This window comes from Rhinichthys klamathensis, unplaced genomic scaffold (genome assembly GCF_029890125.1).
Source record: "Rhinichthys klamathensis goyatoka isolate OS25496 unplaced genomic scaffold, OSU_Roscu_1.1 h1tg000281l_1, whole genome shotgun sequence".
In the NCBI taxonomy this organism is placed as follows: Eukaryota; Metazoa; Chordata; class Actinopteri; order Cypriniformes; family Leuciscidae; genus Rhinichthys; species Rhinichthys klamathensis.
In genome coordinates this window covers 6,668,925-6,694,778 of record NW_026606800.1, presented here as the reverse complement: position 1 = coordinate 6,694,778, position 25,854 = coordinate 6,668,925, and the positions used below count along the sequence as shown (strand labels likewise).

The window sequence follows — 25,854 nt, the reverse complement described above, 5'->3', positions numbered from 1 at the left end:
GGTGGGGGAAATGAGTCTTGCAAAAAGCAAACAGCTGCTGATTTTTGCCTCCATAAATTTTCAAATTAAAGGGATAGTTCACCCAACAATGAACCTTCTGTCAGCATTTACTCACCCTCGTGTCGTTCCAAACCTCTATGAATTCGTTTATCTGTGGAACACACTGAACAGCCTGTTATTTTGGACCCCATTGTCTTTCATTGTATGGGCAAAAACATTCTTCAAAATATTGTGTGTGTTTGTGTGTGTGTGTGTTAAGAACGGAAGTCCAACAGGTTTGGAACGACGAGAGTTAATGATGACGGAATTTTCATTTTTGGGTGAACCAAAATGTACCCTTTAATGTTTAAATTTTCTACATTACCTTTTGTGTTGCTTCATAATGCCATATAAGGTTTAAATGGTGCTTTATGTCTAATAAATATATTTGTTATGTAAAAATTCCCCACAGATCAAAACTGAGACTACTTTGCTAATAGCCTACATAACATTGCCTGATGCAAGAGAGCCAATACTTGAAACATTAGAGACATACTAATTTCCACCAGAATGTACCTTGATAGCTTTATGTGATTTGTGCATGATATTTCTTCAACGTGAACACAGTGTATATCATCTGCACTGCTCATCCCTGCAAACACACACAAATACAGACGAAACACATGCTACACTTAAAAACTATATCTACCCTTGTTTTTTTACACATACTGAATCTTTTTAGATGACAGCCATCAGTGAATCTGGCTAATGTGCAAAATAACAGTACAGAAAGCAACAGTAAGGAAAACCTTCTAATCTCTTTGTCATTGCGCAGTTTAACTACACAAACCGGTTCATGGCCAGATTTGTAGTTAATGTAACAAGCAAACACACAAGCAAGTAATCAAACAGACCATAGCAATGCAGCTTTAAGACATGCTACAAGTCTATTTTCTCATGAATGAGCCGCTTGGGTGTTTTGGAAAATCTTTTTTAAATGGCATATGCAGTTTAATATTATGCAAACATTTTAGTGATTCATACACACGCTACACCTTCAGACGCCGTTTGTTTACTCAGAAGAGTAGAACAAATTACAGTCTGAATATCAGCTAAATGTCAAATTTGACAAATGTACTTTCACTGAACATTTAAAGGAGAAAAACACCTTTCCAGTCCTCAATAACTCATTCTATTGGCCATTAATGCTTTGCTCGGAGGATATTTTCTAGGTATAAGGTGGGACGTCTCGGGGATCGAGTCTAAATAACTGCTACCAGAGAAATTGCAAACACACTGTTAGATTTGCTACAGGACATTTCTGATAAATGCATGCCAAGTGTTATTTGTAGGAGAGTGTTGCATAATTTGATGGAAGCTGAAAACCACTACTTCCGTTTGCTACTATTTTTCACATAGTTATTTTTAAACAGAGTTGGTCTTGATTAATTATGTAAGCACAAGGCTGGAGGAATGTGAGATGCATAACAGTTAAAAAAAAAAAAAGATTCATGTTGGTGCTAAATAAGAGCAAATGTACCTGGTTGTGATATCTACTCTTACAAAACAAACAAATACCCTTGGGAATACCACTAGAGATCCAACCTGCATATAGATTCATGCTAACATTTTTGGAGGCCTTCAGTTTTGGTCTTCTGAATTTGTTATTGTATACAGACAACCTTTTTGCTCAAACCTTTCATGTTAACGTAAGCTAGCAGCTGCAGATGCTATACACTGTTCTGGACGAAGGGTGCACAAGACATGAGTGAGAAGGATTTTTTTTTACTCTGGACAGCATTGTTGTTGATAGCTGGGGTCGCAAGGGTCACCCCAGGAGCAAGAGTGCCGGACCCGGCCACCTCTGGACCTGTGAAGTGCTGCCTGACGTCGCCCCCTAGTGGACGGGAGCTGATTTCTTATCACTTACGCTCACACACGTCTTTCAATCAAACACTGGTCACATGATCTGGGTTTTCCCTGACTTCAATGCACTCTATTTCCTCTCTCTCCCTCTCCCTCTCTCTTTCCCGCTCTTTCCGTTTGGCCCGTTTCTTTTTCTTGTGCCGCTTCTTCGAGGGTGGAAAGAATGTCAAAAACACCGGTAGGATGACAAAACAGTGCAGCACTGTGCAGCCGGCTGTGAGAAGGGAGCACTTGAACAGTGTATAGGTCAGATTAGAAGGCACAAAGAGAAGAGGCATTATCCCAATTACAAAACAAGAGGCGTTCTGCAAAATGGCGGCCCCATGCTCCTCTAAAGAGATCTTGATGCACTGAGTCCGTGTGTGCTCAGTGGCCAGTACGAACGTGTAGAGGTGGGGGGCACAGTGATCCATGGCAAAGTTGAGAGTATAAATAAGGCACAGGATAGAGATGCTGTCCATGTCTACATTCCAGAGCGTCATGAGACCCAAGACGCCCAGTTCCACTGAGGTGACGGTCAAGATCAACCAGAAGTTCCCCAGTGGGTTAATGACCAGGAAGAAGGTGAGGATGAGAATAGTGAGCACACTGAAACCCGACGTCAGGATGGGGGAGATGATGGAGGAACTGTAGCGGTCCATGAACACGAACGTTGGGTTGAAAACGATGAACTTGATGCTGTTTATAAGGGAGAGAGGTCGAAGTCTCTCCAGCAACTCCACGACTTCCTCCCTGGTTTTCTCGGTCGTCCTGGCCACCAAGTACATCTTGGATGCGATGATGTCATACTCATCTCCGTTTTTAGAGAAAATGATGTCGTCCACAAAGTGTTGATATTCTGGGCTCCTCAGAAAAGAAGTCTTGAGGATGTTAATGAAATCACTTTTGGTTGATGCGCTGACATTCACGACCCTCAGATAGTGAAAGTAATTATCGATCCATGAAATCTTATTAAAGCCCTGGCCTAATGTCTTGAGGTGCTCCTGCACTGTGGAGTTCCAATACTCAATGGGTTCGTAGATGTAAAACCCAATCACCGGACTGTAGTTGCTGAAGTATTTCTGTTGAGTCAGGGCGAATGACACACTGGGCGAATTACTAGCTAACAGATTAATTATATTGGAGCCATCGCTGATTTGTAAACATCCCATGAACGAAAAGGAGGCGTAAATCAGGTAGAGGATAACCACAAATGGCTTGACATAGGTGTTGGTAATCCATTCTGTGTAATGCTCCCTCAGGAAATGCTGAATGAAGTGGTTCTGGTACGGTACACTGTCGTGGTGTGTAGACAGGTCGTGGCCGTCACTCATCATGGTCTTAAACCAGGTGGGCTGGCGGTCCAGATACTCCACAGAGGGGATCTTGCAGCAGAAGACGCTGTGATAGCGGTTTTGCTCCAGCTGTCCGGCAAACACCAGGCAGGAGCCATAGAACGAGAACACGTAGAAGTAGTTCACCAGGATTGCTACACACATGCTCTGACAAAAGACCTTCACAGATTCAATGTTGGTGAAAGGACTGGCACCCATGCCGAAGGTGATAATATAGAGCGAGCTGGTCATGGTGTAGCACACCATCACGTCAGCGAACGCATCTGCCACCCTCTCCTTGAAGGGCAAACTCTCTCTGGTTCTTCTCCAGCCTGCCAGAAGCTCAAACACACCCTTTGTTCCATGTCCTGAAAGAAAAAGAAGCAGCAATTTATAATTTGATGCATGGAAAATTCACAGAGAATACTTGATTACACAGCAACGTCAGCATAAATATAATCTACAAAAAATATACAACACGAGTAGTGAAACACCGATTTATCAGCCAGGGTGATTAATTGCCCAATTTCTTATTATCGGCATTGGTTGAAAACTGCCCACTTGGCTGATTAACAGAAGTGATAGTTGTGTCAGTTCCTAAATCTAATAACAGCATGTGTCAGCAGACAATTTACTTTTTTGTTTGTTTACATTTTTCAGTGAATTTTAATAATTCTAATTAATATATAAGTTCTTATAATAATTAAATTATTAAAATAAATATATCCATTCTAGGTTGGCCCATGATATTTATTTGGCCAGCTATGCCATGTCATGTCACAAGAAGGGAGAAATATAGGAAAAAACACTTAATTTTTAACTTATCCTTTTGTTTTAACACTGTTTTTTTATCATTGCATTAAAATGTACAGAATATAAGTGAATTTAATTAACAAAATGTAAATTTTGATATATACTATGATATAAATATAATATAGTTGGATGTATGCAGCATTTATTTTCGGCCTACATCTCTCGAACAAGTTTGATTTTTGGCCTTTCCCATTAAATCATTTGGGCACTTCTGACGTGTGTGTGTGAGTGTGTGTGTGTATATATATATATATATATGCATCTATGAGTGCTCATTTATTTCCACCAATTCTGTGCATGATTTTGACATGATTAAATTGTATTTTAGGTAACACTTTACAATAAGGTTCATTAGTTGATATATATATATAGGTTGGATTTGTTAACATTAGTTAATGCTCTGTGAACTAACATGAACAAACAATGAACAGCTGGATTTTTATTAACTAACATTAACAAAGATTAATAAATACTGTAACAAATGTATTGCTTATTGTTAGTTCATGTTAGTTAATACATTAACTAATGGTTACTAATGAAGCTTATTGTAAAGTGTTACCGTATTTTATACAGTGGAGGCCAAGCTAGTTTTAGATTACTAGTGAAAACACTTCTATCTTGTATTTTTCTTTATTAATAAAAATCATTGCAAATGACATTACAATTTGAGTAAAATGTTCACACAAATCTATCTAGAGTAAACAAACAGTGCAGAATCTTAACTTTTTCTTATTAATTTTTAGTTGTTTCTTTGTTTAAAAAAATAAATAAAACATTTAATTAAAAAAAATCTAAATCTAAAATTTATATTCTATATTAGAATTTGAATCCCAGGTTTTCAAAGTGCCCTCAGAATTTTGGACCTCATTGTATCAGTTTTCTTTTCAGCCATTGGCATGGTCATCGGCCATTGAAAAACACATAATGGTCAACCACTAAATGTGCATTATGGAATAATAAACCTTTCATGATAGTTATAAGATGAGCATTAATTCAATTACTCTTCTACCATCCACCTATAGGATCACTCAAGCTCCATACATCAGATCTAGTGTGTGTGTGTGTGTGTGTGTGTGTGTGTGCACACTGTCACCTTTGACCATATTAATACATTTGACTTTCATCCACTAAATATTTCACTCAACATCAAGGACATCACGGCCTGTCTCTACACACTCTGTCGCTGTCACAAACACTACTCTCTTACCTCTTTCTCCAAAATCATAAATTTTCATTGAGCTGACAGACATGGAGGAAAATCTAATTGACCATAAAGGATTACGCCAACATAATGAGTCAGATGGACTGTCTTTCCTTGCTTTTAGTTTTATTAAGGGGCAGAAGAAGTCCATTAGTCTGTGAATTCATCTGCAAGATGTGGAGGTTACATGGTGGACTGGTGGTAACCTGGTGGCTGCATGTTCAATAACATGTACTCAAAAAAGGAGTTCTGACTTCCGACATCACTTGCTTTTTATCATCAAGTACACTTAAGCTAGACACTTAGCTTTAGGTTGCTCTGAAAGGGCTGTCTCTGCAATAACAGGAAGCTGCTCTGAATGTAAAGCAGCTGCTAAATGGCAATTACTAAACATAAAGTTTGGTAGAAATGAAACATTCAGACATCTGAGCGTGGACATGGGTCACTACTTGCCAAATTATATAGATCAACAAAACAATTGCACGAGGAATTTAGTTAGTGATTAGTTGCCAGCCATCTCATAAAAACACCATCACTGCTTGAGCAGTTGTTTCGCATTCTCCAATTAAAAAGATTAATTCAATTCATGAAGTGAGTGCCATTTATTATTTTCAAAACCTGCAAAGAATTCTGCAAAGAAAGTTTCACTTAATCTTTGGTAATGGAAATGGAATCTAATTGATCTAATTTAAGTAGGCCTACTTTTTATTCAGTATCAAATAAATGCAGTTACAAATGACAGATCAAATTGCATCAGAATGCATAGGCAATGTAAACACTGAACTCCACAATGTTTTCTGCAAAAAAAATAAGCATGACTTTCCACATTATTTTTTTTAATTAATCTTGCATATGAAACAAATATTTTGCCACTGGACTGTCACAGAAGTCCTTTCTCATAATGTTTTAAAAAAAAATGAGTTTCACTCATGGAATATTTCATAAATGTTGATATGAGTTAAAATACATCTCTGGTTTGGTGCCAGTGAAGTGGTACTTGAGCCTTACTGATGAGCTGTAAGCACTTATCATAACATTCTTTATTATTAATAACAACAAAAACACAAAGATGATAGTTTTACTTGGCATTAGCATTCTACTGTTCTGAGTCTGGATGTCATCACCTTCCAAATGAGAAGTACTAGAATGGTAATTCTACATGGAATACAAAATTCCTCCTTATCAGAATGACATGGCGATTTCTTCAGTGTGTGCCGTGCAATGAATCACCACAATATAAATGGAGTGCCATCAGGCTGCTGGTCAAGGGCAGTAAGAAAATGTGCTCGGTTCTAAAAGTCTCTGATGAAACAGGACAAAGAGACAAAACATGACTAAACAACTCCACATCTGCTAAGATCAGTGTTTTTGAGTCTTTTTTTGCAGTTTTACACAGCCTAACAACCCCATCAGAGAAGCTTACCTTCATACACCAAAGCAGGAAAAAATACTCTATCATTTACCATTAACGTTTCGATTATTCAAATAGCCTGATCCACTTCTTAAAGTAAAAGAAAAGAGTTAAGCTGTCAATTACAAAGAAAAAAGATGGTGTTTTTTAATTCTTATGATCTTTTGGTAACTTTAATATTTCCTCATTTCTGTTTTATAGGTTTAGGGGCCGTTTACACAACACCATTTTCAACTAAAAACTTTTTATGCGTTTTGGCCGTTTATTTACACAACAATGCCATTTTGAGGGCCTGAAAATCCAAACTTTTGAAAACCGATACAGTTATCGTCTCCATGTAAACTAAAAAAAATGCGAATTTGTGAAAACAGTGACGTCAATATATTAAAGATGAATACACTACCCAAAATAATTTATTATTTCCAAAATATCCCTTTGCCCCCCACTACCTCATTTTTTACCATTCTACGAAGAATTTTTATCCAGTTCATTTGGAATAATAAACACCCAAGAGTCCGGACATCTTTGCTTTACCTATCATACGATAGGGGAGGATTGAAGCTCCCAAATATTCAATTCTACTATTGGGCATCACAGTTAAGAGCGATAATGTTTCATTTTTCTGCAAGTGCTCCTCCTAAATGGCTAGAAATAGAAAATTTATTTGTGAAATCGAAGATTCCTTTTAACTTGTATCTTTATTCAGCCAATATAAAAATATTACAGAAAAATCTTAGTGGAATATCTTTTAATCCAATAGTACTGAACATGATTAATGTCTGGGGGAAAGTACGAATTCATCTAAAGGAAAAAGAGTCTTTATCTGTGTTTAGCCCAATATGGGGAAATGATAATTTTATACCTGGTCGAAGGGATTTAGGCTTTCGACTCTGGGCTCAGAATGGTGTGAGGAAAGTTAAGGATCTATACAAAGAGGGCGTTCTAATGTCATTTACTGATATTACTGACAAGTTCAAAATCCCTAAAAAACATTATTATAAATATTTGCAAATTAGGAATTTTATACGTACTGCCCGGGGGCAAGGACTTGCTGAGCCAGAGCTAACTAATCTGGAGAAATGTGTATCTAAACCAAGCCTTGGTGGAGGACACATATCTTGTTTATACAACATGTTATTGTTAGGTTCTCAGGAGTCATCTACATCCAGACTTGCCATGTGGGAACAGGACCTTGGATTGAAGATAGATAAGGAAAAATGGGAGCAAACATGTGCAAAAGCCCAAATACAGACAATTAACAGCAGACTAAAACTGTTACAGTACAATTGGCTTATGCGTACCTATATAACTCCGGTGAAACTAAACAAAATTTATAGCAACATACCAGATACCTGTTTTAAATGTAACAGTGCAAAAGGCACATTAATTCATTGTATGTGGGAATGTGATAAAATAAAAGCTTTTTGGAAAGAAATTAATAATATGATATGGCATATAGTCTCAGTTAGATTGCCACTGGATCCGGGGCTTTTCATCATTGGTATTCATCCTGATAACTGGAAAATTAATAAGGACACTCAAGTATTGATTGACATGTGTATTCTACATGCCAAACGGCTCATCGCCATTTATTGGAAAAAGATAGAAAGGCCTACTATAACTCGATGGTTAAGAGAAATATCTTCATGCATTGCAGTGGAAAAGATAACATATATTCTTAAGGGTAAAGAAGACCAATTTAAGAGGATTTGGAGTCCCTTTTTATTATTTATTGAGCATGGGGATATGAACAATATAATAGAGGAGGAACAAAATGCTTGATTAGGTATTATATCCATTTTAAAATATATTTTAATTTGCACTAACCCTATTTTATTTTATTTCTCTTATCTGTGACTATTATTGATTGCAGTGTATTGTTTACTCTGACTTCCAAAGTACATACTTCATTATCCAATGTTGGTTTGTGCTATTGCACTTTTCATGTAATCCGAGCCCCGGTGTTTGTTTGTTTGTTTTTTTTGTTTTGTTTTTGTACATTATATGTGATGTTACAGACATGTGATGTACATTGTTGTGTAAGTGTTTAAGAAAAGGCAATAAAAAAAGTATTACAAAAAAAAAAACAGTGACGTCATGCGCATGCGTATTAAGTGTTCAGTCTATACGCGCGTAGTTTTTCTTTACAAAGTGACATCGCCAACTACTGGCCTGGGATGCATAATACAGCGTTTTTTATTGTTTTCACAGATCCATGTGAACAGGGATCGTTTTGACAACGTTGTCGTCTGTACACGAAAAATGCAAAGGAAAAACCCTTCCGTTTAGTACATCATTGTCATGTAAACGTACATCTTCCCAAGTTCCCCCTGCGGAGGCTCAGAATCACTGAGGTAGGGATTTGCTTTAACAAATATGAGAAAAATGTTCACCATTATAAAATGTATGCTGTTGCTTTATTTTTTTCACCTTTGAAGAAGGAATTCATTCTTTCTCCATCTTTGTGATGGTATGCAAAAGCTTACTCCTAAAATAGCATCTACTGTATGTCAGTGATTCAAACAAGCTCTGTCAAAAGGGGTCCATCCATTCAAGGGTGTAGATTAAATCGTGGCCACTAGAGGAGCGCGTACCAAATCAACATCTTGAAACAAGATTGACACGTTTTGCCGCAGCAGCAGCGGCAAACGTTGAGTGCAGCAACAGAAAGCACAAAGCCATGAGATGACACGAGGGAGGCCTGCTCCTGCCAGTTATAAATCACATGCATAGTAAGACAGACAATATTGAGGTATTTCAAATAAAACCATTTCCACAACATCTGATGATTTTAGTTGACCAGCACTTGCCTAATATGGTAACGGGGACCATGAATGCTCCTGAACATAGAGGGGGGAGTGACCCATTATTGTCCCTGACATACAAACTTCAACATTATCATACTGTATATTATTCACATACAACAGTGAGGACATCTAGGAGTGAACTTACTAAACGGGTGCAATATTTTTATACACAGTATTTAAGTGCAAATACTTTTTCACTCCATCTGCAATCCATCTTCAGATGGAAAATGCTCAAATTAAGTAACTGTCTTCTTGTAACCTTTCTATGCAAATTATGTTTTGTTTTGTTTTTTCAGTGTATTACAAAAGTAGATTCAGATCCCAGTGTTGTAAACAGGATTGTGGAAAAAGCATCCTACAAACCTAAAACTCAGAACTGGCCTGCAAAAGGAGGAATTGCACTGCGGAAAATTGCGTTGGGTTTGTGTGTTACAGGATTTGCATAATTCCTTTAGTGAATCGGGCACTGAAACAATACAGACAGCGTGCGCAAATAAACAGTGGGTGCAATTCATTCGTAGCGAATTCCTTTCCTTCAGAGTTTTTCCCAAGCTACTTTGAGAGAACACCTGGGGAACTAAACCGAAATGTTCCCTGCACGTCTCACAAGGGGTACGGTATAGGAAATAAAGGGCTGTTCCTCATGTCTCTGGGTGCTGGTGGACAGGTACAACATTCCACATAGCTAAAGAGGGCAGTTTGTCACAGGCCTCCTGTGGACAGTTCTAGCCGGCACCGGCTGGAGGAAAGCTACTCTGAAGCCGTGGCTTCAATATAAAGAGCTGCATCACCTCTCTCGCTGCAATGCAGTGAGTCATTAAACAAAATTACTGCTTTAAAACTTCAGCACCAGAGCAGCTGCAAACACATCCATCACTTGCAGGAAAACACCCTACGGATGGACCCTTCGTACACCTCCAATAAAGCATGTCCAGTTGTGACAGAAGATGGGAAAAATATTACACAGATTTCCATACTGTGTCAGTATTTCTGAGCTGCAGTGACAAGACACGTACAATAGACTATATATCCTCTGAACAGCTATTCTGGAAGTAGTGAAGTATTTTTTGTACATTTATTTATTTCCAAATGGTATTACCATGGTGTCACAAAGTATATTGTAGTACCAAATATCATGTTACAGTAATTTGGAAGTCATTTATTTCTCAAAAATTTAAAGGAGAAGCTTCTCAAATGCTTTAAGGTAAGTTTTGTTGTGGAAACAAAAAACATACAGAAATTTGTCATTTTACAGGTCAAACGGCTTCATTTTGTCTCATGACATTATCAGTATGACGGCAGTACTGCTCATTCAAAAAATAAAAATAAAACATGCTGAAAACGTTGGATTACAAAAGTGCCCAAAATTAGCATCTCGTTTGACAGTGAACATGTCCTTATCTTAACACGGCACACATCACAGCACACCGTTAATCCCGCTGCTAAGGATTAGGTGTGCAATTTGCACAAAACTCAACACAACAGTGCCAAAGTAGAGAGCTGGGCACTTTGCAGAGCCAGTCAAACGATTGCAGTCAGAAGATGGAGAGAATGGTGTGACACTTCTGTCGTTGTATTGAATGGCTGCTGCTTTTTGTGGCACCCCACACATCTGCTGCATCTGCAGCTGCTAATGAAAAGGCTTGTGCAACTGCACTGCCTGTAAATCAGCAGATGGCTTGAGTTACTCACACGTAATTTCATTGGAGTGGACCTCATCAGTCTTGCTGTTGACTCTATGAACCATCATTTAGCTGTGTTTGGCAATGGATAAGTTTCAATGTATAACCTAAGATTTTCAAGATGGAAATTTAACAGAATTATAGTAAAATACTCTACAATTAAAAAGTCTGGGGTCGTTAAGTCTCTTATGCTCACCAATGCTGCATCTATTTGATTAAAAATATACAGTAATACTGTGAGATATTGTTACAATTTAAAATAACTGTTTTGATATATTTTAAAGTTTTGATAATTCTTTGATGAATAGAAAGTTCAAACGATCAGCATATTTGACATTTTTACTGTCACTTATGAAAACAACAACATTTAAACAGTACTGTAAATGCATTCTGTTAGGCGACAATGAGTTATTTTTAATCTTTTCATCAAATATTAAATCAGACATGATCAATAGACCTATAAATAAGACCGAAGAAACTGCCCTAAGGTCTCTTAAGCTGAACATAAAGAAGAACAAATCTAAAAATATCCAAGAGAAAGTACAAAGTATTCACATATGAAAAAGGATGTCCAATAAAAGTAGACCAGTAAAAAGTTTGGGCTTTATATCCATTGTGAATGAATAGTTAAAACCTTCAGATCTTTCTTTTGGCCTACTTTTCTGCTGAGATGCCAAATGAACTGAACAAAACGCCCTGGATTTATTGTGCTATGTGGGCCACACCATTTCAAAATTTACAGAAATGTTATCAGTTTTGCACAAAATAATGAGGCTACATTGATATAAAAAAAGACAGTGAACTACAGCATACAGTAGTAGTTCTATTTTAAACAATATATCAGTCCTAAATGGAAAGCAGCAATCATGGAAATGGTTGAATAGCTCATGTTCTCCCTTTAACGCCACTCAGTTTCTATATGCCGTGGCTTCAGTTACAAAACTCATGGGAGTATACCTTACAATCTGACAGTATTTCATGTCATTGTAAAACATGCCACTGTCAGCATACGTCAGTGTGTTCAAGGCCTTCTACGGAAGATCTATTTCAACTGCACTCCCACACTAAAAACAGCACTTTTCCTTTTAGTGGTATAGCAGCATAAAAATGACAGTAAAAATATTGTCAAGTTCAAACAGCTTTAATCCAAAGCACTCTTGCATTTTTAATGCAAATTATTTCACTTGAAGCAAGCCACTAAATGAAAAAAAATCCATTCCTGTAATTTCCAATCTTGCATAATTTTTTCAATCAGAAAAAAAACCCCTGTGAAACATTAATCATACAACTGAAAGAGAAAAGGACTGGAATATTAATGACAAACGGAGGGAGGCAGAAGAATGACGTCTGTTACTATTTCTATTTCACGCACTGATTCAGTAGTGGCACATCATGCCTGAACAAACTGAAAATTTTCTCTTGGCTTATGATGTCCAACAAACCTTTCTCACCCTGATTCTTCCTCCTGACAATGGTAAATTATCCAGCCACAGGCTTAATGGCATGTAATATGTGACGCTTGAAGACATTTGTGATAAGTAGTTCATTGGTAATAGCCCTAATCTCTTCCCAACGACTTGCTCTTGCCTTCTAGCACTAAGGAAAATCAATGGCATTCAACATGGTCAGTTTTCAATCTACTAACACCCCATCATCTACATTTTCCAGAGGGAGACAGCAAAGGTCTGCTGTAAATGTTGGTGGTTGTACATGTTTGTTTCTGGAATGGTGACTGAGACGGGATTGGGCTTCCCAGGCACAGTGAATGTGTGTTAGCCATGACCAGGCACAATCATGCTTGTGTGGAGAGATTTGCAAGGAGATGGTCCAGATCCCAGGGCACATGCTGTTCCACAGTCTGTGGCCCTAAATGAGCTCGATCAATAGAACTGACATGCTGGGGAGTGACTACGCCACTGTGCGTGCACACACACACACACACACACACATTTACAATATGGCTCATGACAGATAATATGCACCTTTAAACCACATTTAACTACATTACATGCTTATATGCTACTAGTAGCTTACTCAGATTTTTTTTTTAAACAGCTGCTTGTTGCTTTTCCACTAACAAGTTAGTTTTTTAACGAGTAGCGTGTGGATGACAAAATGTCAGAGTTCCCTATCGAGAACGTCCACTTCGTATTGCGTAGCTATACACAGTGGGAAAACTCCTTTTCTCGAGAATACTGAAGCCATTATTTTAAAACGCAGTGCAGCTGCACAGCGAGCACAGAGCAGAGCGTCTAGCTAGCTCATTGGCTGTGCTGCAGCAACTGCACGAACCTATGGCGAGATGGCTGAGACGCGCGAACCAACCCAGGGCGTGTCAGAACCCGCCAGAATGGGCGTGGCTTATGCCTATATAAGCAGACCATTTCGCCATATTATCAGATTTAATCTCCTTCAGCGAAGAACACCTTTTTTCGCTGACCTTCGACCCTTCACCGTCGACGAGCCTTTGCAGCAGAACGAGCGACCTCATCAGCGGACATGGCACCTTCAACTCAGTGCCGCCTTCCTCTGAATCGCCGTTAACCTGTGGCCATCCGGAGAAAGACGCCTTATATCCTTTCTGCTTACTTTGTGTGTTCGCTGTCGCGACAATCTAGAAGCTTAAAAAGAAAGAGCAAATTTCACAAACGGGTTGTTGCAAATGCCGCGTTCCGGATGTACTTCATGCAGAGCCCCTCTGCATGAAGCTGACAGACACAGCGAGTGCGCCCCATGCCTGGGACTCGCCCACGCAGAGACTGCACTCAACAAGGACGGCTGCCCGCACTGCGAGAGCCTGCCCATCTCCATCTTGCGCTCGCAGCTAGCTCTCCTCTTGGACAGCGACCCGCCCCTCGCGCTCCCCCTGCTTCCTGCCCTCGAGCCACGGCGGATGAAGCGACGGGGCCAAAGGAGGCCTGAACCTAGTGAGCCCGCACCAGCCCAGTTCCCGCGTGCCTCACTCTCTCCTCGCGAGACCCCCTCACCTGTGCTCTTCTCACCCAACCAAGCAGGTATAAACATGGGACTGGTCTCGAGGAGGAAAGTGGTTTCAACAGATGCCTCCAACCTGGGTTGGGGGGCACTGTGCGAGGGCATATCAACTGCCTCGAAATGAGAGCAGTTCATTTAGCCCTGAACACCTTCTGCCCAGATCTGGCGGGACACCATGTCCTGGTCTGTACGGACTACATGTCAGTGGCGTCCTATATAAATCGCCAGGCCAGCCTCAGATCGGCCAGCCTGGACGCTATGGCCAGACTCCTCCTCCTTTGGGCACATGCCAACCTGCGCTCAACTGGCCAAGCCGCCCCCTTTATGCGTTCCCTCCAGTCTCGATGCTCCCGCAGGTCATCGAGCGGATCAGGGAGAGCAAGTGCTCAGTCCTCCTCATAGCCCCCTTCTGAAGATCCAAAACTTGGTTCCCAGACCTGGCAAAGCTGCTGAGCGCAGCTCCCTCGCCCATACCGCTAAGGAAGGACCTCCTCATGCAGGTGAACGGGACAATCGGGCACCCCAGCCCAGATATGTGGGCCCTACATGTATGGCCCCTCAATGGGTACCCAGGGACCTCCCAGAAGGAGTCCAAAATACCATGATTGAAGCTAGAGCACCGTCTACCAGACGCCTCTATGCTCTCAAGTGGTCAGCATTTACAAGCTGGTGTGCAGAGTGAGACGTAGACCCACACGTATGTGAAGTACCTCTAGACATTCGTCAGGAGCTGCTGGACGTGGCCAGTAGGGCTGTCAACTTTAGTCGTTTAGTCGACTAATCAATCGATGCCGTCTTGGTCGACTGACATTCTTATTGGTCGACCAGTTGCATTTTTTTTTTTTTTTTTTTTTTACCAATAGAAAGACATTTTCAATTATTTACTCCTTGATATTTATTCCTTTATAAGCAGTTATATATTACTGTATTATAAATATAATTAGCCTATGGTTTATCCCCAACTTTAAATGCTTTAATTTAGGCTATTTTGTAACAGCACCACAGTTTAGCGCACACACGTAGGACACTCGATTCGCACCTGTGGCTGGCTGCGCTGCTGCTTCGTGCTCAGTAAGAGATATACCGTAGTTTAGCTGTATTCATTCAGTTAGAACGCTACTTGTTTCGGTTTTTATACACTAGGCCTATATGTTTTTATCTCGATGCGGCGTGGACGCACTTGGAAAAAAAAAGTGCGCGTCGCTTCCATCATGAGCACGCGCCTACATTTGAAATCGAACTTGAGCGCGCAAAAGACGTGAGCAGTCCCTTTAACGGCTTTATCATGCTGACTCAATAGATTCTTGATATGTTTTTGTTTTTATTTGTACACTTGACGCATTTGAAAATAGCCTAAATAATGTAACAAAACGAAAATAAACCTATATGCGGTCCTACTACAGACTATTATTATTAGGATTGTTTTTTAGGCTCTTTAATTGTTTTTTTTTGTGTGTTTATTTTAAAACTCCTAGATCGGCTGGACAAAAGTTAACCCATAGCTTTGAAAGTAAAGAAGAATACAGCCTGTATAAACGAGAGCTTTTGTTAGGATTTTTCATTGTGGCAGATAGCAGTTATATTTTTTGTAGCGTGTGGTGTGGTCAGGTGCGCGATTGTGACTATCACTATACATAGGACAGAGCTCCTCACTTTTTGCAGTTCACTTAAAATCACTTAATTTTCAAAGAATTGTATTATTATTATAGTTTTATGTATTTGTGATGTTTTTTCGTCGTTGTTTTATAAATGCTCTTTGACAATTGTTAAAAATGTTCAATCAAAACATCGCGTCTTTTTTTTTTTTTTTTTTGTCGACTAATCATTGCGCAGGACAAGACTTTGGTCGACTAAGGATTTCTTTGGTTGACTACAGCCCTAGTGGATAGGACCCCTCCACGCTCAAAGTATATGTGGCAGCCATGGCGTTTTTTCACGCCCCTGTGGCCGGCCATTCATTGGGGAAAAGCGACCTGGTCATTCGTTTCCTCAAGGGGGCCAGAAGGCTCAACCCTCCTCGGCCCCTCTCTGTGCCCGTCTGGGGCCTATCTACGGTCCTCAGGGCCCTTAAAGGTCCCCCGTTTGAGCCACTCCAGATGGCTGACCTTAAACCGCTTTCAGTCAAAACCGCACTCCTGTTAGTGCTGGCGTCGGTTAAAAGAGTAAGCGAGCTACAAGCGCTTTCCATAAGCACTGCATGTCTTGAGTTTGGGCCTGACGACTCCAGAGTCGTGCTCAGACCAAGACATGGCTATGTTCCCAAGGTGCTCTCAACCCCGTTCAGAACCCAGGTGATATCATTATCAGCTCTTCCCCCTTCGGAAGATGATAATAACTTGAATCTGGTCTGCCCCGTTAGGGCTCTCAGAATCTATCTGGAGCGCTCCGCCACATTTAGACAATCGGAGCAGCTCTTTGTGTGTTTTGGTGTCCGCACTAAAGGTCTGCCTGTCACGAAACAGAGACTATCTAGATTGATAGTAGACGCTATCTCTCTAGCCTACACCTCCATCGGCCTTCAATGCCCCATAGATGTTAAAGCTCATTCTACTAGAGGCACGGCCTCCTCATGTGCTTGGTCCAGTGGTGTACCAATCGAAGACATATGTGGGGCGGCATGTTGGTCCACACCGTTCACATTTGTAAGATTTTACAAACTAGAAGTCCCTGCTCTGCAGGCAAGGGTTTCTAGGGCTCAGAGTCTCTGACACATTGTTTCTTAATAAGGGGTCCAACTTTGTCCGGCCCTGGGGGGAATTTTGACTTTCAAACTTTATTGTTGACCGCGGGCCACTTAGCCCCAGGTAAATGGTTCAGGGGGAAGTCGCCAGCCAATAGCACGGCATTTTAAACTGGGTTCACACTGCGTATAGCAACGCAATACGAAGTGGATGTTCTCGAAAGGGAACGTACTCAGTTACTAACGTAACCTCGGTTCCCTGAGAGTAGGGAACGAGTATTGCATAGCCTGCCAAAATGACACAAATAAAAGGGAACGAGAATTGCATAGCCTGCCGTGCTATTATGCTATTAGGCTCAAGTGCTGTCGCTTCAGTCGCTTTAACCTTATTATATGGCGAAATGGTCTGCTTATATAGAGTACGTTCTTTTACATCTAGTCATCTTTGTCCTTATTTTGACTAAATCTGCTCTTTGATTTGTTCTTTTATTTGTGTTATTATCTTTCATCTTTTTTCTTTTATAACTGATCTAATTTCTTATGCTTATCAATTCTCTATCATAACTTTTAACTATTTTAGTTCAATTACATAAAAATATGTGCTAATTTGGATATAAGAAGTCAATCTAAAGATGCAGCAATGGGTTTTTTTTGTTGTTAAAATTTGAAAGATTTAGCATGTTGTATCTTACTCAATAGGTTAAACATTTGTAAATGAGTTGCTAAAATTGCATTTAAGGAGAGAATAACAACTAAACCAGTCTTTGTCCACTTAATTTCAATGATGTGAAGACATGAGAAATAAATCAGCATTTGCACCAATGGTCTGTTGGAAGAAAAAAAAAGTCAATGGGGCCCATCAACTGTTTGGTCACCAACATTCTTTAAAATACTGTATATCTTCTTTTGTGTTCAATAGAAGAAAGAAATTAATACAGGTTTGGAACGACTTGATGGTGAGTAAATGATGACAGAATTTTCATTTTTGAGTAACCTATCCCTGTTTCTGGCTTCATCTTTCTTTTTCTTTTATGCATTTTCATTTCTTTGCTGTCAACATGACTCGCTAACCACATGAACTTCTCGCATCTGTTCAGTTTCAGAACGTTCAGCAGAGCAGAAGATCAGACTATTTTTGGAGAGGGTGAAGGGGACCACAGATTGAAATATTAAAACTACTTGCACGATTTGTGGATTTTCTTTCTGATATAAAACGCTTTAATAATTATACTAATTATACTATAATAATTATATAACCCTTTTTTGGCTGCCTGAAGATTCTTTAAAAATTATCCTTTTGTGGCATATGAAAAGACAACAGTGTGAGTAAATAATGACAGAAATTTTCATTTTTTGTGTGTGAAAAATCCTATCCCTTTCAGTTAAATATATTTAATTGTATTTTGAAATATCTAAAATAACTATGCTAGTATAAGAACTAGCCTTATAATTTCTATGATTTTTATGATCAAGGCTCATCATGCAGTACGTAAACAGTAACAGAAAACCGCTTTACTGTACGTACACTGAGATCAGGAGGTGAGTGAGTACTTTGACATTGATTTCCTATCCTGTCATTTGTCCCAGCAGAACAAAGCATCCGCCGCTAAGATGTGTGGCAGGAAGCAAGTCTATAAATAGGCCCTTGCTGTATGCGTCTGAATAAAAATAACCTCTAAACTTAAAGTGAAGGTATAGCGCACTCCATTCATTGTCTCAGACAACAGTGTCACACAATGTTTTCTGCAGAGCATCCATCTTCTGCCAAGTCCTTTAAAAGGGACAGTTCACCCTAAAATGAAGATTCTGTCATTTTTTACGCACCCTTATGTGTTTTTTTTTTTGTGGTATTTTTGTCCCGTCAAAGATAAAGGACTTTGGTAACACTTTAATTATTTATAATACAATATAAAAGTATTTTTAATGCATTAATTGTGCCTTGTAATGCACCTTATAATGCGTTGTATGGTCTCAAGATTAATTGTTATCGCAGTTTTAATACATTATAATAATTAATTATCTATTCATTGTTACACCTTTAGAAAGTATAATGCGTTAAAACACATAACAAACCAACAATTTAAAATGTAACAAGGAATCTGCAAAAAAATATATAATGCATTTTAGTTTTGGTTACAATTATTTATGAAAAGATATATAATGCATTATAATGTACATTATGAATACCTTTATAATGGAGTATACATAAAGTAAAGTGTTACCAGAATTTTTTATTTAGCTCACAGTGACCATGTCTGTCTAAAAAGTACCAAAGGACACCATAAAACTAGTCCAAACGACTTATATTCCAAGACATACTTTCAATTTGTGTGAGGAACAGGCCACAGTTTCATTCCAGTATCATCCACAAACTTGAATCCATTGTCACTTCGCCAACCAAACAGAGCCACCCCGGGGACCTCGCAGCACATTGTGATGTGCCGTGTAGAGTGTCAACATTCATCTTCACCGACGGGACAAAATCTATTTCTCCAGATTGTCCTTCCTGTGAAGCTCAAATGCAAAGCATAGTAAATCACAGGTCCTCTGGTACTCTGCAAAGAGCTCAAAATCCAGTGGTCAGGGAACAATTAATCTTCCACGCTGGGCTAGCTTTACAATAAGACTGAGCATCTGAGGGGTCCAGATCATTAGGGACACCGTAAATGGCTGGCTGAAACTTAAGAGGTCAGTATACAGAACAGCACCGAGCATTATTACCTTTGATTCACAAGCTCCACAAGGACATTCATGATCATAAAATCCTAAAGTACAGTCAGTCTCTCTACTGACAATGTTGCCTTCTTCTTCAATTGGGAAGCCACATGTAATTGTTGGTTGATTATTCTATTGCGCTGCTACAATAACCAACCCCATCGCAGAGAATAAGAAGAAGCTGTAAGCGGTTATTCTCCGCAGGTTGTAATTGTGCTTTTGTACCCTGTATATCCTTGTTTTGAGAGAATCATGATTCTACCTCCATGGGAGAAAACGAATTGACATACTTTAAATCCGAAGCTAATTAGTTCCACTCAGTTGCGGGTTGTGACAGTCGTCACCTAAGGGCATCTAATGCAACCTAGACAGGTGTAAAATCTAAGGGTGTTTTTAACACCTGCGAGATGTGTTGAGTTTGGAGTTCGTTAAATTTCCAAGTTTGTTTTAGCTTGCTAGATTGTATTCCCAGGGGTCCACAAAAATAACACAGCAGAAAGAACATAGCACTGTTGGAAATTAATGACTGTTCCTTATTCTCCCCAAATGCATGAACAATAGAAAGAAAATGATCTAATTCTGCAGATTAAAATGTTCCTTTAGATTCACATTGCAATAATTGGTGCAATGACAATTTACATTATTAATACTGGATTAAGTTTTAGTCAAGAATATGTATTATGGAGGAGACCAGATTTTACATTGGTCATCAAGTCACCAAGAAAATTATACAAAAATAAACAAAATATCATAAAAATCAAATATTGAAATCAATGTATTTTTCTATATTATTCTTCATCTCTCTGCTTATCTACTTATTTTTCTGTGACTCTCGGCAGGCTACACAGTTACCTGACTGTATGTGAGTCAGTGAATCATTCACTGAGCCGAATCAGATTTTCATTCGAAACTCTGGTTTGATCAAGAAAAAGACGACTGAATGAGTCAATGAATCATTCAATAAACAGTTAAGTTGAAAAATGCCAATCCATTTTAGGGACGAAAGAGTCACTGAATCATTCGCTCATCATTTAAAACACTGATTCATTTAGGAACTAAACACCACTACTGTGTGTTCTTCAGAGATGTTTGATTTCGTTGGAGCTATTTCCATTGGCAAAGCAAAAATACGAGCAATACTGTTTTTAAAATGTAAGTTATTCAAAAATAACTGAACAGTTGAACGGATAAAAGCATCACACTCGCAATCGTACTGTTAAACTGAATATTAACACTTTCTGTAGAAACACACATTAGAACACTGGCGCAAGTCATCCACAGACCTACGTATATTGCAGTATGCTGGTTTTACCTTGCAAAGCTTTGTTTATGGTTTCGTGAATGAGGGTTTTTTTTTGTCATCAGCCTGATTTGGCTAGGTGGCTTAACCCAGTTACATGAATATGTAAACCCCACATAATTTGATTGGATGCACGATATGTGACGTCAACAACAAACTATATGTGGAAAGTGTTCTCTCTGTTTCATTTTGCTATCCTAACCAAACACAATTACAGATAGTTGCATATTGTTACTTACATAGCATTGCTTTTTTATTGGTTTCGTTTTTTCTGTTGATGAACCACTAGGTGAGAAATGATAGCTTTAGTGTAAGTTCTACCAGGAAGACTCTAATGCCACGTCATTCATTCATAAATATTAGGTATATCCAAATTATCACTGCTTGACATTTGGAGTATATAAGTACTGAACTCTCTGTTTTACGTTTGCAGTTGATGACGCTCATGTTCCCTACCACCACCAGGTTGGTCCCTGTCCATCCGTCAGGGGTAGACTTCGCCCCTGCCTTCATCTTCAGGCAGGATCAGCCAAATCTGCATCCCCAGGACTTGGACCGAGGACGGGGCCTACGCCAAAGAACTTTTCTATACAACTAGACATGAATCATTGTAGCTCACTACCACTTGTCAATACTTTATATATACCATGGTATAAATACCATGTAAATGTTCACCTGCCCTCTGAGTCTTTCTGTTAGAACCACTGCTCTACATCAATGTGTTCCACCACACCATGACTGTTCTATGTAAAATTGCCAACAATTTACTCAGACAGTCTATCATAAGTGGTACATTAACTATACCATCAATCAGATTTGCAGATCATGTTAATGCTACATCAATTTTCATTCATTTTAACTTGACATTCTTTACCATCGTTTTGGATTCTCAGGCAAACATTGAAAGATGTTCCATTGTATCACAAAAATGTTGGCCTCTAATTATCTTCCATTTCTATTCCTTATATCACAAATTCTCCTTCTGTAAGCCCATTGTTGCAAAAGCACTGACCCTGATGACTGCTGTGGAAAACAATTACACCCCCCCCCACACACACACACACCACCACCACCTCCTGAGTAATCACACAGCAATTATAATAATCCTACATGCAATCACCACAGTATCCGTGAACAAAGCTGCACTTACCCATGGCAAAAAAGGGGATCCCAAGCAGTGTAGAGTTAAATTTCCCATCAGAGATGAAAAAAATCCCAGCTGACGTCACGTTGGCGATGCATATGGTGAGGACACCCAACAGGCCCAGGAAGGGTTTCCCGCGCAAGCAGTCCCGCATAGAGCTGGAGATGGTGGCTGCCAGGAGCACCAGGACCAAGCTGACCAGTACCTCACTCTTGGCCAGTACTCCTGTCTTGTGGAAGTCCCGCCATAAGCTGAAGGACGTAAGCGACTGAATTTGCAGCTCCTCGCTGTCTGTGGCCAGCTGGTGCACCAGCTTACAGAATTCACTCTCCCACTTTTCAGCAATGATGTCCTGCACCACTGGGCCAAGGTTACGGAGGTAGTAGGTGATTTGGATGGCGCGAGCAAACTTGACCTGTTGGTCCCGGCTATTTGCGGACACAGCCACGCCGCCCAGCTGATGGCCAATAAAGGACACCCGACCATCCTAGGGCCAAAACAAAGTGGTTAATTTATTTCATTCAATAAAGGAAACTGTTATGAGTGAAATCCCATTTTAATACAATCTAACAAGTGTACTTTGCAATCAGTGTAAATCAACTGCCGTCCAAAAATGTTGAATAATTGGTACGCTTGGAACATCTGAGGATTGAGATCTGTAGTACAGGCTGCTGGAAGAAATAGCAATAGCAGCCATGTACCGATTATAAAACAGTTTAAAATTGCAACTTTAATCCATATACCTTAAATATAATAAAAATGAAATACATCCTATAAAATCATACATCTCTGGTTAATAAACCAATATACATTTTTACACTGAAAAAACTGTGCAGTTTACAAATGTATAGAGTTTTCCTACTCCAACTCCTGGCTGCATCTTAATATTAATTCCACATTATAATCATGTTTGATTTGCAGAATCAGCAAACCAGTTAATAAGCAGCTTTTTTGGTGTGGATTTGTTCTGGTATTTGAATGGATTTTACACACTTCAACAATGTATTAAAATTGTCTTCCATTTAAAAAAAAAACTTTCTCGAGGAAACAGTGTGAACTAAGTGTCTTTTAGCTAAATGTCAGACAAGCAAAACAGACCAGAAGAAAACACAAGCTGATTTCAAACCACAGCATGAAGCTGGATTAGGGTGTTAAGAGAATCTCCACCATTGAACGGCATCAGTTTTGCACCAAAAGAATGCAGAATGAATAAAATCCAGAGAAGATTGAAAGTTATTGTATTTTGCTCAGTAGTCCCAACATTTCAGCATCCAATAATGAGCTGGACAGTGCATCACCCTATGCTGAGTGAGTGATGCAGCCTTGGATGCAGAAATACAGCCTCAAGATGTTCTGAAAAAGACTGGCACAATATGAATGAGCTCTTGTAGAGGCCACAGTGAGCGCCTCATTCACACGGATCGTGCTCCTACTCCTACTCCTATGATGTAAGCTTGGGAAAACAATGGCTTGCTGCACTGTTGTGCTTTATTTAGTCTTACGTCTGTGGGTAGTGCAGCATTTTGATGAAGACTGTTTTATAGGTCTCAAATATTCAGTCTCAGTTAAGGTCATTTGAAATTTAACAATGTGCAATACACTGCAAGAAATGATTCTGTGCTACTGTTGATCATGAAAATGGAAAATAGAAACTATTTGACAGAATTATGTTCACGTTTTTATGATCAAAATTGGGCATACAAACATACTACTACATACTAATGTTTATTCTTGAATAATTCCAAATTTTATTATTGATGAAAATAAGCAGTTTACAAGCATTTCTCATGTAAACCCACCTAATGCTCACATTTCCAGCACTGGTCTTCCCAGCATGCACTGGGGCCTGAAATAATAATATGGTTTCACTGTTTCCCAAAACAATTGTTGTTGGTTTATTGTCATATTCAGAAACTTGTTGTCTTTTGGTAGCATGTGTTTGTCCCTCTAAAATGATCAGTTAGTTGATTCATATGAGTGTAGTGTTTTAAGGCAATTTGAGGCATTTTTGTTCCATAACCGATTATCTAAACACTCAAACCATACAAATAAAGGGGAATTTTGCTTTTAAAAACTTTTTTTGAGTGATTAAAACTTAAGAAACCTTCTTAGGGGAATTTAACAGTAATTTAAATAAATAATTGTTAGTAGCTCTTGTAGTTCCAATTAACTCAATATTTTAATGATCTGTTTCAAGTTGAATAATTTGTTTTAATGCAGCTCATCTGATTGGTAGCCTACTCGATTCTAAACAGTTGTTTCATTAATAGTACTGCTTATCTGTTGCCATAATTTTATTTATTAGATATAGTGCTCAAGGAAGGTACGTCCTCTAACATATCTGTTGTGAGAAAAATTGAGATAAAAGTCTAGATTCAGTAAGTGTTTTTTTTTTTAGTGTACATTGCATCACCAGCCTCAGAGTGCAGTGCTGGAGAACTATGCAGCTGATTCAGATGTTGCACATAGGCTACTAGAACACAGCAGCACCGGGTCTATTCATAATTCTGAGCGTTTCGTAATGTTTTATGAGGCACAGTCGCAATATGCCGAGCTCCCTTTTTGCAGTTTCATTGTTGCAATGTCGATCCATTGCACACAATTAAGCCCTCGAAAAAACCCGCTGTCTCGTTAGGCGGCTCGCGAGGTTTTGAAGCGCACAGCCGCTGTACTCCAGACATTATATGTCTCTTACCTTTAACGTTGTATTCGGATAGCTCACGGGGACCTTGGAAAAAGTGCTGTTAGACAGAACAGCTAAGCGAATGTCTTCAAATATGGTGATGATATCATCCAGGAGGCATCTCTTGTCCCGGTGGCTGAGGACACAGAGATGCGCGAAAGTGTAATTGAAGCCTTTATAATTGACACGCATATCCAGGACCTTCTTGTGCACCTGGAGCACCTGCTCGGCCAGTTCCAGTATATTTCCCCCTGATTTGGCCAGTAGAATGAGTCTGCCATATCTGCCGGGGGTGTGCAGGTCCGAGTACAGCTTGTGCTTGGACTGGTCGATGGGGAAGAGGCTGTTGGCGAGACTCCTCTCGATCTTCGCGAGGCTGTGCGTCGGGGCGACCAGGATCTCCAGGTCCGTTTCGGGCTTAAACCGGCTGAGCACCGTGGATCCGAAAATAATGGTCAGGACTGCGGGGACGGTGAGGAAGAACACCGGATGCCTACTCACGAACAAACCCAGCCAGTAGAAAGAAGCTTTCAGCCCTCTGTGTATCACTTGCCGCAGCATCCTCCTCCAGATCCAGCTTGCAGCAGATGATGCCCCGGTTCTTCCTATGAAGCACATGTGACATGTGGCTCCAGTTCAGTCAATCCGTATGAGAATACTCACTACACCTGTGAAGCACTGCAGCGATTTGCAACAAGACAGTCAGATATTGATCACTATAGAGGCTTTTTGGTTCCATCCCTCCCCCTGATGAGTGACTGTTTCCCTCGCTTCTTCTGCTGCAACAGCAGCCAGCAGCCCCTGTCTGATGTGCATGTGTGCTTAATTCGGACTATTCGATCGGAGGCGCCTGATTTATGGGCTTGATTGTAACCATGTGCTGCTGTGTCCATGGAAGGAGGCACGACGGGGAAATACTCACTGTGTGGGTGGGGGCTAATTTTTAGAACATGCACGCGCGATTCAAAGCCTTTGCTTAATCGTGCACTCACCTCTTGAAATAGCCACTCGATTACTAATGAATAAGGCATTCCCATCTTAAAGAAAGGGCGGCAGTCCACACACAATGCCAAATGCAGTTTCGGTGCAGAGACGATAAAAATAATGTTGACCTAAATATACGTGGCTACTCATTTAAAGTCCTTCGGAGTTTGCTGATGAAGTGACTTAGGCTATTTATCACGAACGAAACTTATCCATCACCAT

General features: G+C 39.7%; 1 protein-coding gene across 1 annotated transcript; it reads right to left on the bottom strand.

Annotated features, from left to right (window-relative positions):
- Window positions 1–741: 741 nt before the first annotated feature.
- On the bottom strand, window positions 742–25,545 carry ptchd4 (patched domain containing 4). The gene is made up of 3 exons (XM_056269307.1): window positions 24,661–25,545; window positions 21,972–22,452; window positions 742–3,586 (listed from the first exon to the last, which is right to left on the bottom strand). Exons 1-3 carry the CDS (start codon window positions 25,264–25,266, stop codon window positions 1,929–1,931), a joined length of 2,745 nt encoding a protein of 914 aa, XP_056125282.1. The 5' UTR covers window positions 25,267–25,545; the 3' UTR covers window positions 742–1,928.
- Window positions 25,546–25,854: the final 309 nt, after the last annotated feature.

Coding starts and splice junctions, on each gene's coding strand:
- ptchd4 (XM_056269307.1), bottom strand. CDS start 25,266: ATGTGCTTCATAGGAAGAACCGGGGCATCATCTGCTGCAAGCTGGATC. Junction 22,453..24,660: donor ATCCGAATACAACGTTAAAG/GTAAGAGACATA, acceptor TTTTGGCCCTAG/GATGGTCGGGTGTCCTTTAT. Junction 3,587..21,971: donor GATCCCCTTTTTTGCCATGG/GTAAGTGCAGCT, acceptor TTTTTCTTTCAG/GACATGGAACAAAGGGTGTG.